The sequence below is a fragment of the Mesoplodon mirus genome (assembly GCF_964341445.2).
Source record: "Mesoplodon mirus genome assembly, chromosome: 5".
Taxonomy (NCBI): Eukaryota; Metazoa; Chordata; class Mammalia; order Artiodactyla; family Ziphiidae; genus Mesoplodon; species Mesoplodon mirus.
The window spans coordinates 121,793,060-121,811,056 of NC_138980.1; the positions used below are offsets into that span (position 1 = coordinate 121,793,060).

At 42.6% G+C, this 17,997-nt stretch overlaps 1 protein-coding gene across 1 annotated transcript in view; it reads left to right on the forward strand.

Moving 5' to 3' along the window:
* The window catches only part of ARSB (arylsulfatase B), a 194,663-nt gene extending 182,363 nt beyond the window's left edge, over nt 1-12,300 (forward strand). Inside the window, exons 7-8 of the mRNA XM_082620314.1 lie at nt 8,083-8,205; nt 9,209-12,300. Coding sequence (XP_082476440.1) covers nt 8,083-8,205; nt 9,209-9,474 — 389 coding nt within the window. The 3' untranslated portion in view covers nt 9,475-12,300. The remainder of the gene's footprint in view (nt 1-8,082; nt 8,206-9,208) is intronic.
* The last annotated feature ends 5,697 nt before the right edge of the window (nt 12,301-17,997 follow it).

Genomic DNA, 17,997 nt, shown 5'->3' on the forward strand with positions numbered 1-17,997 from the left:
AATAGTCCCTGCTTTTATGGACTCATGTGATTAGAATGGGCCCATCCAGATAATCTGGGATGATTTCCATATCTCAAGGTTCTTACACTTAATCCTATCTGCAAAGTTTCTTTTGCCAAGTATGGTGACATATTCACAGGTTCTGGGGGCATTTGGCCATGGGCATCTTTAGTGGTCATTATTCTGCCTACCATACCCTTTTTTATACTTCTTTGTATTGCATATGAGCCTAACACTGAGAAGATAGATGGAAATAGATATAGTATTCAAAGACTAACAACAACAATGACAGCTAATACTGCAGTATCATACATCAAAGTAGACTTAAAGAGAGAAAACATTATTAGAGATAAAGAGAAATTTTTCAAAATTATAAAAAGAACAATCAGGGACTTCCCTTTATTAGAGATAAAGAGGAATTTTTCAAAATTTAAAAAGAACAATCAGGGACTTCCCTGGTGGTCCAGCAGTTAAGACTCCATGCTCCCAATGCAGGGGGCCTGGGTTCAATCCCTGGTCAAGAAACTAGATCCCGCATGCCACAGCTAAGAGCCTGCATGCTGCAACTAAAAGATCCTGCATGGCACAACTAAAGATCCCGCACAACTAAAGATCCCGCCAAATAAATAATAAATAAATATTTTTTAAAAGGGGGGGAGTGGGCTTCCCAGGTGGCACAGTTGTTGAGAGTCCGCCTGCCGATGCAGGGGACACGGGTTCGTGCCCCGGTCCGGGAAGATCCCACATGCCGTGGAGAGGCTGGGCCCGTGAGCCATGGCCGCTGAGCCTGCGTGTCCTGAGCCTGTGCTCCGCAACGGGAGAGGCCACAACAGTGAGAGGCCCACATACCGCAAAAAAAAAAAAAAGGGGGGGGGGGAGTGATCAACCAGAATTCTGCTTCTAAATTTGTAAACACTTAATAATATAGTCTCAAAATGTGTGAAGCAAAAAATGACAGAACTAAAAGGAGAAATGAACAAATTCTAAATTATTGTGAAAGATTTTCAACATAACTGTCAGTAACTGATAGAACAAGCAAAGAAACCAAAAAGTCAGTACAGATATAAAAAATTTGAACAGCATAGTTAATAAACTATGATATTGCACCCAACAACTTGAGAATACATGTTTTTTCAATTAAGAATGGAATAGTACACAGTTGACCATGTGCTGGGCCATGAAGCAAATATCAACACTTTTCAAAGGATTTAAATCATATACTGTACATCTAAAATGATTCTAAAATTAAAGTTTATTTTTAAAACTCAAGAAAAGTATTTTCTAACCATAATGGAATTAAACTGGAAATTAATAACAAAAGGATAACTAGGAAATTCTTAAATGTTTGAGCATTAGGCAATACTTTCAAATAAACCATGAGTCAAAAAGAAAATCACAACGGAAATTAGAGAATACGTCAATCTGAATAATGAAGATGCATATTTAAAACTTGCATGATAAAAAAAATTGGTGCTTTGATAAAAATTTATAGTATTAAATGTATATATCAGAAATGAAAAACATGCTGAAAATCAATTATTCAAGAAGTTATAAAAGAAACAGCAAATTAAGCCCAAAGAAAATAGAAGGAAGAAAAGGATAATGATAAGAGATGAGATTAATGAAATAGAAAAACATACTACAGTGAGGATCTAAAGCTCAAAAATAGGTTGTTTGAAAAAACTAATAAAATCAATTAACCTTTAGCAAAATTTATCATGGGAAAAAAGTGAAAAGGAGAAATTGCTAATATCAGGAATGAAAAGATGGTATTACTACAGATGCTACAGGCATTAGAAAGAGAATTTAAAAACCAAAAGTTTAAATGAACTAGACAATTTCCCAATAAAATACAATTTATCAAAACTGACAAAAGGAGAAATAGAAGATCTGAATGGCCCTATATCTGTTAAAAAATCAATAATTTAAAACCTTCCCCAAAAGAAAACTCTAGGCCCAGATAACTTCACAAATGAACTCTTCAAAATATTTAGGGAGTAACATTCATTTTACACAAACTCTTCAGGGAACAGTTCCTAATTCCTTTTATAAAACCTATATAACCTTGATTCAATAACATGATAGGAACATTACAAGAAAAATTTTAGAGCAATTTCTGTGTTGAGCATAGGTGCAGAAATCTTAAACAAAATGTGAATATTTGCTGGCAAATATAATCAGTCATAAACAAAATGTGAATCCAGCAATATATAAAAAGGATAAACATCATGACTAAAAGCAGTTTATCCCATAAATGCGAGGTTTGTTTAGCATTTAAAAATCAATAAATGTAATTCATTACATTAAAGGATAGAAAAGAATAATTATATAATATTCTCATTTTATGCAGAAAAAGCATATGATAAAATTTAACAATCACTTATGATAAAATACAAATTCTTAGTAAATTGGGAATAGAAAGGATCTTCTTTAATCTGATAAAGTGTATCTACAAAAATTTTATATTGACATCATACTTAACAGTGAACTATTAAAAGCTTTTCCTCTGAAATCAGGAATGAGACAGAAATTTGCACTATCACTACTTTTATTCAAAATTATACTGGATTCTACCACCTATTTTACTTTGCCATAGATCCTTTTTTTTTTTTTTAACTGAAGTGTGGTTGATTTGCAGTGTTGTGTTGGTTTCTGGTGTGCGGTAAAGTGATTCAGATATAAAAAAAAATTATACTGGAGATTTTGTTCAATGTCATAAGGTAAGAAAAGGAAATTAAAAGATGTAAAGATAATACAGGGAGAAACAAATGTTGTTATTTGCTGATGACGCGATATCATGTGTAGAAAATCCCAAGAATCTATAAACAAAGGATTAGAATTAACAAATGAATTTGGCAAAGTCACTGGATACAAGGTCAGTATGTGAAAAAGTCAATTGTATTTTTACATACTAGCAACAAACATTCAGAATGTGAAATATATCTTAGAGTTTATATTAGTATCAAAAAACATCAACCAACTGGGAGTTAACAAAGGATGTGTAAGACCTCTACACAGAAAATCATAAAATGTTATTAAGAGAAAAATTTTAAAACCTAAATAAATGTCAGGATCCACCATACTCGTGAACTGTAAGTCTCAATGTTTTAAGGCATCAATACCCCCAAACTGAACCCTGAAGTCAGTATCATTATAATCAATATGCCAGCAGCTTGTCTGGGAAATTGACAAGCTGATCCTAAAATGTATATTGAAAATACAAAAGGCCAACAATGATGAGGTGCCTCTTGAAGACCAATATTCACTGTAGGATGGCTTATGCAGTTGACCCTTGAACAATGTGGGGGTTAGGGGTGGCAGCCCTCTGTGCAGTTGTGCAGTTGGAAATACGTGTATAACTTATAGTCAATGCTCTGTACCCATAGTTTCTCCATATCCACAGTTCCACATCCACGGTTTCAAGCAGCCTCAGATCCTGTAGCATTGTAGTATTTACTCTTGAAAACAATCCGTGTACAAGTGGACCCATGCATTTCAAACTCATGTTGTTCAAAAATTTTACAATTTGTATGGAAACACAAAAGACCCCAAATAGCCAAAGCAATCTTGAGAGAGAAAAATGGAGCTGGAGGAATCAGGCTCCCTGACTTCAGACTATACTACAAAGCTACAGTAATCAAGACAGTATGGTACTGGCACAAAACCAGAAATATAGATCAATAGAACAGGATAGAAAGCCCAGAGATAAACCCACACACATATGGTCACCTTATCTTTGATAAAGGAGGCAAGAATATACAATGGAGAAAAGACAGCCTCTTCAATTAGTGGTGCTGAGAAAACTGGACAGCTACATGTAAAAGAATGAAATTAGAACATTCCCTAATACCATACACAAAAATAAACTCAAAATGGATTAAAGACCTAAATGTAAGGTGAGACACTATCAAACTCTTAGAGGAAAACATAGGCAGAACACTCTATGACATAAATCACAAGATCCTTTTTGACCCACCTCCTAGAGAAATGGAAATAAAACAAAAATAAACAAATGGACCTAATGAAAGTTAAAAGCTTTTGCCCAGCAAAGGAAACCATAAACAAGATGAAAAGACAACCCTCAGAATGGGAGAAAATATTTGCAAATGAAGCAACTGACAAAAGATTTATCTCCAAAATATACAAGCAGCCCATGCAGATCAATATCAAAAAAACAAACAACCCAATCCAAAAATGGGCAGAAGACCTAAATAGACATTTCTCCACAGAAGATATACAGATTGCCAACAAACACATGAAAGGATGCTCAACATCACTAATCATTAGAGAAATGCAAGTCAAAACCACAATGAGGTATCACTTCACACCAGTCAGAATGGCCATCATCAAAACATCTACAAACAATAAATGCCGAAGAGGGTGTGCAGAAAAGGGAACCCTCTTGCACTGTTGGTGGGAATGTAAATTGATACAGCCACTATGGAGAACAGTATGGAAGTTCCTTAAAAAACTAGAAATAGAACTACCATATGACCCAGCAATCCCACTACTGGGCATATACCCTGAGAAAAACATAATTCAAAAAGAGACATGTACCACAATGTTCATTGCAGCTGTATTTACAATAGCCAGGACATGGAAGCAACCTAAGTGTCCATTGACAGATGAATGGATAAAGAAGATGTGGTACATATATACAATGGAATATTACTCAGCCATAAAAAGAAATGAAATTGAGTTATTTGTAGTGAGGTGGATGGACCTAGAGTCTGTCATAAGAGTGAAGTAAGTCAGAAAGAGAATAGCAAATACCATATGCTAACACATATATCTGGAATCTAAAAAAAAAAAAAAAAAAAAATGGTTCTGAAGAACCCAGGGGCAGGAATAAAGACGCAGACATAGAGAATGGACTTGACGACACGGGGAAGGTTAAGGGTAAGCTGGGATGAAGTGAGAGAGTGGCATGGACATATATACACTACCAAATGTAAAATAGATAGCTAGTGGGAAGCAGCCGCATAGCACAGGGAGATCAGCTCTGTGCTTTTTGACCACTTAGAGGGGTGGGGTAGGGAGTGTGGGAGGGAGATGCAAGAGGGAGGAGATATTGAGATATATGTATACATATAGCTGATTCACTTTGTTATACAACAGAAACTAACACAACATTGTAAAGCAATTATACTCCAATAAAGATGTTAAAAATAAATAAATCAATAAAAATAAAATAGGATCATTTGAAGAAAAATAACCCATGTTGTTCAAGGGTCAACTGTAATAGCAAAAATAAGTAAATAAGTAAAGTAACCTAAACTCCCATTAAAAGGGGAATGCATAAATAAAATGTGGTATTTTTATGTAGTGAAATACTAAATAATTAAAAAGAATATATATATACATACATAATCACTGAGCTTTAATAACACAGCAGTGGATGAAAAAGCAAGCTGCAAAATATGTATAGCATAACACATACATGTACATTTCTAAAGTATAAAACTACCGTGTATTATTCCTGGACACACATGTGTTACTGTATTTGTAAATGGCTGAAGGATGCACTGAAGTCATGACAGCAGCAGCCTCTGGGGCAGTGGGCGAAGGGACTGGGGTTGAGGATGGAGAAAGAGGAGTCTGTCACTTCATCGTAATTGTCCTACTTCCCTTATTTAAAAAAAAAAGGCAAATATGACAAAATGTTAACATCTGTTCATTCTGGGTGACGGCTCACAGGGTGTTAGTTACATTATTCTTTGTGCTTTGCTCTTTGTTTAATTTCTCAAAATGAAAAAAACTTAAGTTGAGATAACAGCATCTTTCATCATTTAGTCTTAGACTTATTTATTGTTTAGGTATTTTATGTTCCTGTTTGTTTTAAAAATAAATGTATATAAATATAAGTATAGCTGAGACAGCTAAATTTCCTTCCTTTGTTTATGTTCACAAAGCGGACTTGTTTTATTTAACATTCTTTGCTATCAAAATGTGGTCTTTTTTTTTTTTTTTTTTTTTTTTGCTGTACGCGGGCCTCTCACTGTTGTGGCCTCTCCCGTTGCGGAGCACAGGCTCCGGACACACAGGCTCAGCGGCCATGGCTCACGGGCCCAGCCGCTCCGCGGCATATGGGATCCTCCCAGACCGGGGCACGAACCCGCATCCCCTGCATCGGCAGGCGGACTCTCAACCACTGCGCCACCAGGGAGGCCCCAAAACGTGGTCTTTATATACAAACTTGTGAGTAGTAAATCATGAGGGCTCACAGTTCTACCACAGTCTGTATATTAAGAACATACTTCCTGTGGTAGACGTCCTCATACACCTCAATCGCTAGAAGCATCCGTTTGTATTGGAGCCAAAATAGCCACAAGCAAACAGAGAAACAAGAAGTCCAAAAGATTTCCTCTTTGGTGCTGATGATTTGTTGGTACTGATTGTTAAGACTGAAGGTCTGAAACCACCAGTGCTTATTGGCTCAGTCTGCAGTATGCCTCTCCAGGGTCATTCCCACAAGATGGACAAAAGAATGAAACTCCCTGCCTTTTCCACCACTGACAGTGCTTCCCGCGTTAAGCTGCATGCAGCACAGAAGTCCCCCTCAGGTGGGGTGGAGGGCACTCTCAAAGTCCTTTATCACATGATGGTGATGCTGGACAGATGGTGGTGAGGGCACTTTTACAGACACATCACACACTACAGCTATTAGTCATTGGACAGGTAGTCTGACAGCCTTTGGAAGTATACCCAAGGTGATTGCTATGACCATATTTGAAAAGTTGACAGATAAATGTGGATTTAAAACAGACTAAATATTAAACAATTAAGCCCTAAGTTGAGGCTTTTAAACATGCACAGGTAGGAGTGAGGTGGGGACTGGGGACCTCCATACCTTGCCTTCAGGGATCCACCAGGGTCTTCAACTAGAGTAGAACTCAGGTCTCTCTCACCTTATTCTCTCCTCCCCACAAGCAGGTGCAGAAGGAAGTTATCCGAAAGAAGGAACTGAGCATGCTCAGTTCAGACCCTTTTGTCTGTCTAATTTTGGAGCCAGCCTGTCCCCAGGATATATGTCAACACACAAGGGTCAATTATTAACAAGGCCTCTCTGACACAGATCTGAAGTTATGTTCTCTCCAATCAACTTTATCAGTAACAAAAGCAATATTTTTAGCTCCATCTCTCTGGCCTCTACCTCTCAACTGGTTCCAAAGTCAAGAGGGGAAGAGGGAGCAGGTACTATTAATTGTTCCCCTCAAAACCTGATGATCAATTAATATAAGACCTCAAGATGATAAATTAATATAATCCATGATACCAACCAATAATTTATATACCAGAATTATCTTATCTGAATAGTTAACTGAGCGTTGCTCACTTACTTTTAGATTTCATAAATGTGGTTAAAAAAATAAATATATGTACGATTTATCATGACATGCTTGAACTCTCATAGCTTGAGACAGACTCCATTAAAATGTGCATTTTATAGGGCTTCCCTGGTGGCGCAGTGGTTGAGAGTCCGCCTGCCGATGCAGGGGACACGGGTTCGTGCCCAGGTCCGGGAGGATCCCACATGCCGCGGAGCGGCTGGGCCCGTGAGCCATGGCCGCTGAGCCTGCACGTCCGCAGCCTGTGCTCAGCAACGGGAGAGGCCACAACAGTGAGAGGCCTGCGTATCGCAAAAAAAAAAAAAAAAAAAAGTGCATTTTATAATGTATTATATTATCTGCACAGGTGTACAAGTATACACAGAGAATGGATTTAACTCAATCATTTAACAGCAAAAACAAAACCTACCAAAGAAACAACCCCACATGCTGTCACAGAACACAGTTCTGCATATGGCCAGCTGTACGTAGGCAGAACATAGTGGTTTTAAGGATGAATTAGTGTTCTAATCTCTTTGGGATTTCCTTTATATTAGTGGTGGTTTATGACTGATGTTTAATGTAACTGGAGCTTTCTGTTTATATTTAATAGAAGATTCATTTCTGTGGCAGGATCCACACTACGCTCCAGTGTTGAATAAAAGCTACTGTTCTGCAAGAGGGATGTAAAATGTTGATTTATAACGACACATTCCAGTAACAGTGATCTGATTCTTCCAAACCCTCTCACCAGGTCCTGGGAACAGCATGGTTCCGGCAAAGGATGATTCTTCCCTTCCAGAATATTCAGCCTTCAACACATCTGTCCATGCTGCCATTAGACACAGGAACTGGAAACTCCTCACGGGCTACCCAGGTAGAAGGCTTAACATTTCCCACTTAGAACAGCTAGGAAAACTTTACCAAAGAGCAACTGCCTTTTACAAAACATGATCTCTGGGGCTGCTGAATGAGGGGAAGGAGTGTCATGTGGTCCCACATTTTAAAAAATTAAGAATTAACTGTCGGGCCTCCCTGGTGGCGCAGTGGTTGAGAGTCCGCCTGCCGATGCAGGGGACGCGGGTTCGTGCCCCGGTCTGGGAGGATCCCATATGCCGCGGAGCGGCTGGGCCCGTGAGCCATGGCCGCTGGGCCTGTGCATCCGGAGCCTGTGCTCCGCAACGGGAGAGGCCACAACAGTGAGAGGCCCGCATACCGCAAAAAAAAAAAAAAAAAAAAAAGAATTAACTGTAGAGATGGGGGGAGGGTGCAAGGAAGAAATGCAGCTCTAGTGCTTCATGGAAACTAAGGGTTTCAGACGCGCACGGCCGTCGAGCACAGCACTTCTAGCGGGGAAGGAACATCTCTGAAAGCTACATCTTCAACCAATGGTATAATGGGGGGAGGAGGTTGCTTCCCCCGAGCACATTCTCTAGAAGTGACACCTTTTAAATATTTTTATGGTATGTGGTATGATGGTTAAGATTGTGATGCAATTAAGCAGTGTTTCTAATGAGGACATTCTTGGCATTTACGGCAAGACAATCCTTCATCGTTTGTGACTGTTCCATACGTTCTAAGATATTTTAGTATCCCTGGCCCAGACCACTAAATGGCAGTAACACCCCCCGACAAGTCACTGTGACAACTAAAAATAACCACCACCCCCACCACCCCCAGGCACACACACATGAGACGTGTTTAGTTAAAGCACCAGAAGTCAGAGTCGGAGACAGATCTAGACATAGCATCAAGGGCCAGATTTTTTTATGTGTCCATACCCACAACAGAGCTCAGCCTTGTCCCCCAGACTCCTTCCTTGAAATTAGAACCTGCCTACAATACTCCTCCTCCAATAAACTGTTGTATTTCTTTGCCAGGCTGTGGTTACTGGTTTCCTCCACCATCTCAATATAATGTTTCCGTGATCCCCTCCTCGGACCCACCAACCAAGACCTTCTGGCTCTTTGACATTGATCAGGACCCACAGGAAAAGCATGACCTGTCAAGAGAATATCCTCATATCGTCAAGCAGCTCCTTTCCCGTCTTCAGTTCTACCAGAAACACTCGGTGCCCGTGTACTTCCCAGCACAAGATCCCCGCTGTGATCCCAAGGCCACTGGGGCTTGGGGCCCTTGGATGTAGGATTTCAGGCAACCTAAGGGGCAGGTAGAAAGCCTTTCTGTTGCGAGTTGGACTTCAGGCCTTTACTTTGTGACTCGTCTCATTTGTTCTCCCAACCTGGGTTCACCTGGCCCTTCTCTTGCTCCTAAACCACACTGAGGTGTCTAATTTCAACCCCTAGTACATTTGAGATGCTGATAAAATCTGAACACTTCTGCTGTTGACTGGGGCGTGTGTCTAGAGGAGAGGGTGACTGGCTTCATTCCCTCTTTCCTGAGCTGTGGGACAGCGGGGAACACGATTTGAAAGAGGACGTTACTGAGTCTTGGAACCTGGAGCAGCTGGCTCTTTTTGCCTCACAAGTCAGATGTTAGATTTCCCTCTGCCCATAGCTGGGTTTTATTGGAGTGATTCACATTTCTGGTAACAAATGAAAGGGTCAGGCAGTTGTTAATGGTTCTGTTGGCCAGGAGTTCTCCCTGTCTGTGAGAGATCGTGTTTAGGCATCCCATGTGAATACCCTGGCTTGGTTCACCCCTCGCTCATGCATCTCTTCACTCACCACGTCACTCATCCCGTCATGGAGCATAAGGCTCGTTGCATTATTAAGATCAGTGTGGCACTAGGCCTACTCCTTGGTTTTGGTTTTAAAGAAATTTGGTTTTTCCCCAGTTTTTTCCAGCCACTGCTCATCTTGTCTGGACTGCCTGCTACCCTGCTCCCTTTGTGGTTCTTTTTCTACCCTTTCTTCTGACTCAGGTATCCCATGCCTGGGAAGGGTGCTTCGCTTCTCCACTATGAGCACCACTGGTTTTTGGAGCACTGCTGAGGCCTGCCTTCCTTTTGCGCCTGACACTAAAGCTAGAGCTCCGTCCAGAAAGGGCGGTGCATCTGGCTCTGTGGGCATGCTCATGGCAGTGCTTGGGTCTCTGTCATCTGCTTAGTGACTTTTTTTCTAGTTTATTCTCATGAGTGTAGCTATGTCTCATAATATATTCAGTCGCACCGCTCTTCGGTAGCAGTGAGGAGAAACCTTGGGAAAGGATAATATTGTCCTGAGACAATGCAAGTAGGCAATTTGAAAAAGGAAATGGCCAGCATCCGGGATACCGGGCCTTGGTAACACAGATGAAGGCACATCCACAGTTCTCTTATTCTCTCAGTTGTACTGCTTGTATTGAGGTTCTGAAGTTGGGGAAGGAGGGTGCACAGTTTGACCTGCCAGCTCTTTCTTAGCCCCACCAATGTCCTACTAACGTGGACCAGTCCAGATTAGCTTCAGGAATGTCAAACTCAGAGAAGTATGTCCAAAAACTATACTCTTTTTTACATTAGCTCCACTGTTTCATTCACTGCCTATCACCAATGCCTGGACCAATGCCTGGTACATAGAAGGCACTCAATACACTTTAAAAAAAATAAATGAATGAATGAACAAATAAGTAAATGAGAAAGTCTCACACCATGGAAGGTGCTAGTCCAGTGAGCTGAATACAGGGCTGAATATAAATATCTTCCAACCGTCGCTTTTCTGTTCTCGAGCTGCCCTCCTGGGGTAGGAGCACAGTCTGCATATTTGGGAAGTCTAGGACACGCCATAGTGAAGTTGTAATGTCCTCTCAGAGGGAGAGGGGAGAAAAATATGCCTACTGAAGATCCTCTTCTGCCAATAATCCTCAGTTGTCTTCTGCAGAGGACACTAGAAACTGAAACTACCAAGCCATATGATATAGGTCATGGTACAGCCATTCCTTCAATTCAGTAGCAATATTCTCCAGTTACGACTAACTTGTATTAAAATACAGTGATTGGAAAGAAATGGTGCTAGAACTAATGACACCTGTTACCAACCTGTACCCTACTCCTGGGCTGGCATGCATCTGGCCAAAATGCTACTAACTCTCACTCCCAAACCTGTGGCGGATATTATGAACTAACTGAGCCCAGAGGTTCCTTCTGGAGCCTTCTAACCCCAGGGCTGTAGGTACCATTAATACTATAAGATTGGAGGCCATCACTGCATGACACCTATTTGCTCCCCCTGCTGTCCCAGCAGCTGTTCCCAGTTCTAGTTTCTTGATCACTATGTACGATGTGGATGTTCTGCACTCGATGGACCTAAAGGGAATTTTAAAGACTGATTTTTTGGTAAAACTTTTATTTGAGATTTTATGTTATCCATAATAGAATGCACTCATTGAATTTTCTTACTCTGTACAAGAATGTGAACAGATTCATATGCTGTCATTAGAAGTATTAATGATGTTTCTCTCTGATTTTGTTTACCTTTAAAGAAGTTTTGTTGATTTAATTGTTTTTCTTTTTACTACGTGATTGTGCCAGATTTGGGGGACAAAAAAATTAAATTTATCCTTTTTTTTTTTTTTTCTGCGGTACACGGGCCTCTCACTGCTGTGGCCTCTCCCGTTGCGGAGCACAGGCTCTGGACGCACAGCCTCAGCGGCCATGGCTCACGGGCCCAGCCGCTCCACGGCATGTAGGATCCTCCTGGACCAGGGCACGAACCCGTGTCCCCTGCATCGGCAGGTGGACTCTCAACCACTGCGCCACCAGGAAAGCCCTAAATTTATCTTTGAAAATGTGTCAGCTGTGAGTATGGGGTTTCCATTTGGGAGATGAAAAAGTTCTGGAACTGGATAGTGGTGGTGGTTGCACAACATCATGAATGCACTTAATGCCTCTGAATTGTATACTTTAAAATGGTTAAAATGTGTAGTTTTTAACCACAATTTCAGAAATGTGTTGGCCCATTTTATGGTATGTGAATTATAACTCAAGAAAGCTATTAAATAAATAAATATAGCAAAAAATATCAGAGCTAAAAAAGATGTGTCCATCATTGCCCCAAAGACACAAACTATAAAATAGGATATTGGAGGAAGGTCAAGAGAGGGTCGGAGTAAATATAAAGTGATAATAAGGGAGTGTATTAGTTCTCTATTGCTATATAATAAATTACCCCCAAATTTAGCAGCTTAAAGCAATGAAGATTTGTTACATCACACATTACATGAGAGTCAGGACTTTAGGAGTGGTTTAGCTGGGTGGCTCTGGCTCAGGGTCTCTCATGAGGTTGTAGTCAAGCAGTTGACCAGGGCTACAGTCATCTGAAGGCTTGACTGGGGTTAGAGGACCCACTTCCAAGGTGACTCACTCACAAGGCTCTTGGCTGGAGGCCTCAGTTCCTTGCCCTGTGGGCCTCTCCATGGGCTGTGTCATATCCTCACACATGGCAGCAAACCCAGCAGAGCCAGAAATCCAGAGAGAGAAAGAGGGAGCTGCAGTACCTTTTATGACCTGGTCTCCAGAATCATACACTGTCCCTTCCACCTTTTTTCACTTCCTTAAAAAGGAGTCACTAAGTCCAGCCCATATACAGAGGAGGAGAATTAGGCTCCACCTTTTATTTTTATTTATTTATTTATTTTATTTTATTTTATTTTTTTTTTTTGCGGTATGCGGGCCTCTCACTGTTGTGGCCTCTCCCGTTGCGGAGCACAGGCTCCGGATGCGCAGGCCCAGCGGCCATGGCTCACGGGCCCAGCCGCTCCGCGGCATATGGGATCCTCCCAGACCGGGGCACGAACCCGTATCCCCTGCATCGGCAGGCGGACTCTCAACCACTGCGCCATCAGGGAGGCCCTAGGCTCCACCTTTTAAAGGAAGTGTTAGACTTGTGGATCTATTTGGCACCACCACAGACAGCAGAGGAGAATGGACAAATGTAGCTTCCTGGGGTATTGATTGTACAATCAAGTCCACATGCATTTATCAAATGCTGCTATTTGAAGAGAAAGAATAGAAAAAGCATCCAGCTTTGCTCTTTACTGGTAGAATGACCATGGACAAATCATTTAACCTTCTCTGTGCCTCAGTTTTTTTACCGGATGAAGTGATAGGTTGAAGTAGATAATTCCTAACTTCTCTTATATCCCTAGGGTCCAGAACAATTCCTGGCACATAGTAGATGTTCAATAAATGTCAGTTGATTGACTATCAACTGAATGAATTCTAATACAATGGTGAGAAATAATAGTGTGCTAAAAGTAGCCTGAGATTGTGCTCAGTCTTTTTTTTTTTTTTTTTTTTTTTGTGGTACGCGGGCCTCTCACTGTTGTGGCCTCTCCTGTTGCAGAGCACAGGCTCCAGATGCGCAGGCTCAGCGGCCATGGCTCACGGGCCCAGCCGCTCCGCGGCATGTGGGATCCTCCCGGACCGGGGCACGAACCCGTGTCCCCTGCATCGGCAGGCGGACCCTCAACCACTGCGCCACCAGGGAAGCCCCCTGTGCTCAGTCTTAAAAAAAAAAAAAAAAGAACTAATTTGGTGATAGAAGTCAGCTTGGTGCTTTCCTTATGGGGGAAGGATACTAACTAGGGAGGGGCATGCTGAAACCTTTTGGGGTTTAGAAAATGCTCTATATCTTGATCTAGTGGTCTTTACATGGGTGTATCCATATGTAAAAACTCACTGAGAGGTATACTTAATGCACTTTTCGGTTTATATGTTATACCTAATTAAAAAGTACTTTAAAACAAAAAACACCTGCCCTTAGAACAAAAAGAGCACTACATACTTATAAGTTACAAAAATGTACCTGGAACACACAAACATTTGTAAATAAAACATTTTAAATGCTGCAAGGAAATCTATTTGAAGAAACCTTTCTGTGAATCCTTTTGAAAACACAAATTTAGGTTTCTGTATTTACAAAACCTGAATACATCGATTTAGATTTCCTAAACTGAGATTTTGCTACCCAGGTTTTCCTGAAGGAGTCACACCCATGTATTGGTGCTGGGGGAGGGGTGTAGAGACCAGGAAATGACACAAACAAGACTGAGGGCATGGCCTCTGGCCCTAAAGGGCTTATGATTGGATTCTGTGGTACCAAGTTATTTCTAGCTCAACAGTTTTTAAGAATAATCCAGCAAGTACTAAATGTATTGAAGTAGTGATTATCCTTCCCAATCACTACTTAAACTTAAAATCTATTTTTTGTCCAAGTAGAGAATAGTCATCGCTTGTGTAGATTGGTTAATTTTCAGGCCATTCCAAGACCAGCCTGCTCACCCTGGCATCACCCTTACCCATCACTAGAGCAGGTAGGTTTGACTGACATAGAGGTACCTGCCACATCCCTTTCACCTTTGCCCCATTGCCATGAGAGCCACCCACCAGATGGCACAAAGCCGAGGAGGAGAGCAGTGACTCACGCTGTCTTGGGCCTGATGTCAGGGCTCTGTGACCATCAGGAAACTGGAGAGACAATTTCATTCTCAAACTAATTAACTCAAGTAACCAGTCGTTGAGCTTAAGCTATTTCATTTAATAACCGTTATCATTTTTCTGATAATAGAGATAATATGTATCGCTGTAAGAATTTTAGAAAATACAGAAAACACATATGAGAGAAAATTAAGCAATCAATAAGCCACCCACCCAGAGTTAGCCACCATTCACCTTTTTTTCCACCCCTTTAAGAGAGGAAGTGACCCACTTCCCAGATTGGTTTTCAAATCCCATTGTGCCCAGCTGAGGTCTCATTGGAGACTCAAGATGGTAGATAAATAAAATGTTGCCATTTTTGGTAATCTTGATTTTAATCCCATTAACGAATTATAGATGATCCCAGGAATGTTACCCTGAAGGGGCATAACTTCTCCTCTCCCTCCTCTCCCCCTCCCTCCCTCCCTCTCTATGGGTCTCAACAGGGGACCTGGGCACTGAGGGGGCCAGTGTACCATCCATCAAACCAGCAAGTAGGCACCAACCCCTTATTCACACCAGAGTCTTGCAGAGAAGAGCAGAGGGGATAAACATATACACGTACTCTCTTCCTCTCCTGGGTGAACAGGACTTACTGTGTTTTTAATTACATTAAATGAATCAAAGCTCGGATTGCCCATGGGCCAGGATTTTGTAGCTGGGATCATTCAAGTCCACGCTGTGGAGGCTAGGACAAGGGCAGCTGATGGCAGCAGGGCCGGATGGGCGCACTGGATCAGACCCCCCTCCCAGGAAGCTCACCTACCACGGAGCACAGATGGGAGACACAGCAGACAGGAGGAGGAGGTCCCAGAAAGGGCAGAGGCGAGGTGGAGGGGGCTCAGAGTCGGAGACAATGCACCTTAGCGCCCGGCAAGGGAATTCATTTTCCCTTAATTTTTGCTTCGTGTTTTTTTACACCCATGAGAGCAGTGAGTTTTTCTATATAAACTATTTTTACATTTGATTAGAGGAGCCTCTGATCTGTTAGGGAAGCAGTGGGTTTGGTATGAAACATTATTGTTGGGGCTTCACAAGGGGGCATCTGGTTTTCCCTGGTCCTTAAGTCAGGGCTCGAGCAAAAGGGTTTGGGTTTAACGCATGCAGGTGATGGAAATATGTGGCCCCTGACACCCAGAAGGAGGAGAAGGGCCCTTCCCAGGGACACCTGCTTGTGTTCTGTCACTGAGGTCCGCAGATACTCCTTCCCTGCAAAAGAAGTGGCTCCAGGTCCCCGGGCAGCCAGAGCCAGGAGGCCGGCCCACACAGCCCCTTGAGACCCCACCCAGACCTCCGTGGCTCACATGGGCCCTTTCACTGCTGCGTGTCTTAACGTGGTACTTTTCCTTAAATTCACATTCTTTACTAGAATAAGTACTGTAAAGAGATGCTTTTTTTTTTTTTCTTTCTGGCCGCGTTGGGTCTTTGTTGCTGCAGGCAGGCTTTCTCTAGTTGTGGCGAGTGGGGGCTACTCGTCATTGCGGTGCTCAGGCTTCTCATTGCGGTGGCTTCTCTTGTTGCGGAGCACAGGCTCTAGGCACAGAGGCTTCAGTAGTTGTGCTCGCGGCTCTAGAACGCAGGCTCAGTAGTTGTGTCTCACGGGCTTTGTTGCTCCACGGCATGTGGGATCTTCCCGGACCAGGGCTCGAACCCGTGTGCCCTGCATTGGCAGGCGGATTTTTAACCACTGTGCCACCAGGGAAGCCTGAGATGCTTTTTTTTACCACTGTGGTAAGGGGAAAGCTCATATCCTGGGTAATCATAAAAATACACACAATGAATACACAATAGGTACTTAATATATAAATAAATTGCTCTTGCGTTGGATCTAGGAACTGTTCTGACCTGGAAGGAAAGAGTATTGAAGAGCGGTTAACTTTTTCACTAAATGATTCAGTGTCACCAGTGCCAGGGCTGTGACTTTGGCAACACTGGCCTGGAGACAAGGAAACGCCCCGAGGGCCAGCCGCCCAGTTCAGCGTGTGCCCAGGGCGCAGGCGGTGCTGGGTGGTGCTCCACGTGACTGGTAACTCTGCTTGCTGATGCACTGCTGTCCCCTTCGCCTGCCATGGCCTCCAGGAAGAATCACAGCTGCACTCTTCTCCCAACAGCTTGTCTTGCTCGTGTGCCTGGAGACCCCAAAGCAAGGCAAGCATTTGAAATGAGGTAAACATATAAGCACAAAGAAGAAACCAACATACACATCCTCTGCAATACAGCAGGAAAATCAGAGGATCCGACCACAGGAAGAAGCCAGGAAAGTCAATAAATAAGTTGGAGGAGATGCCACATATGGAGATGAAATGTTTAGAAGAAATAAACACTGAGGGGAGGAAAAAAGAGGCAGCCTGGAAGTTCTTGGGTTAAGAAGTTCCCTGAGCCTTCACTTCCAGGATTGTAATCTGTGGTCCCAGGGACTATAAAGCCACCCTCCCAGGAGACTCTGTGTCACAAATGCCTAGAAATTTCTCCGGCTCTGCCTCTCAGCCTTCTCACGCCCCATAGGTGCCCAGGTGGGCCTCGTCTGGTACTGTAACGAGCTCATCAGGGATGTCATATCTTGCTAATTATAGAGGCAAGGCAAGGAATTAACCTTCCTTGAGGACAGCTGTATGCCAGACACCGTTTGACTTTTACAAGAGCTACTAAACTGCTCACAGTAATATCTAATCATTAGGTAAATGGTTACCATTTTAGAAACCATCTTGCGTGAAGTCGCACAGCCGATAGAGCTGGAATTGGAGCCCAGATTGCTCTTAAAATGCCCCAGCTCTCTACTCCGCCTCCCTGCAACCTCTACTACTCAGCTTCCTTCCCTTCCATCTGTCCTGCGCCTTTAAGGATCATTTGTAGGAAGTCCTGTTCTGACCATTTAGGACTGGGGAGCCTCCGTGAGTGATACTCAAAGCTAGAGTTGAGACCTCAGCCCCGCAGAACGCTTGGGATGCGTGGAGGGCAGGGAAGCCTTGAAGAGGCTAGTGTAACAGTTCAGCAAGAGGTATGTATTAATTTATTTTTGTATTTATTTTTGGCTGTGTTGGGTTTTCATTTCTGTGCGAGGGCTTTCTCTAGTTGTGGCAAGCGGGGACCACTCTTCATCGTGGTGCGCGGGCCTCTCACTATTGCGGCCTCTCTTGTTGCGGAGCACAGGCTCCAGACGCGTAGGCTCAGTAGTGGCTCACGGGCCCAGTTGCTCCGCGGCATGTGGGATCTTCCCAGACCAGGGCTTGAACCCGTGTCCCCTGCATTGGCAGG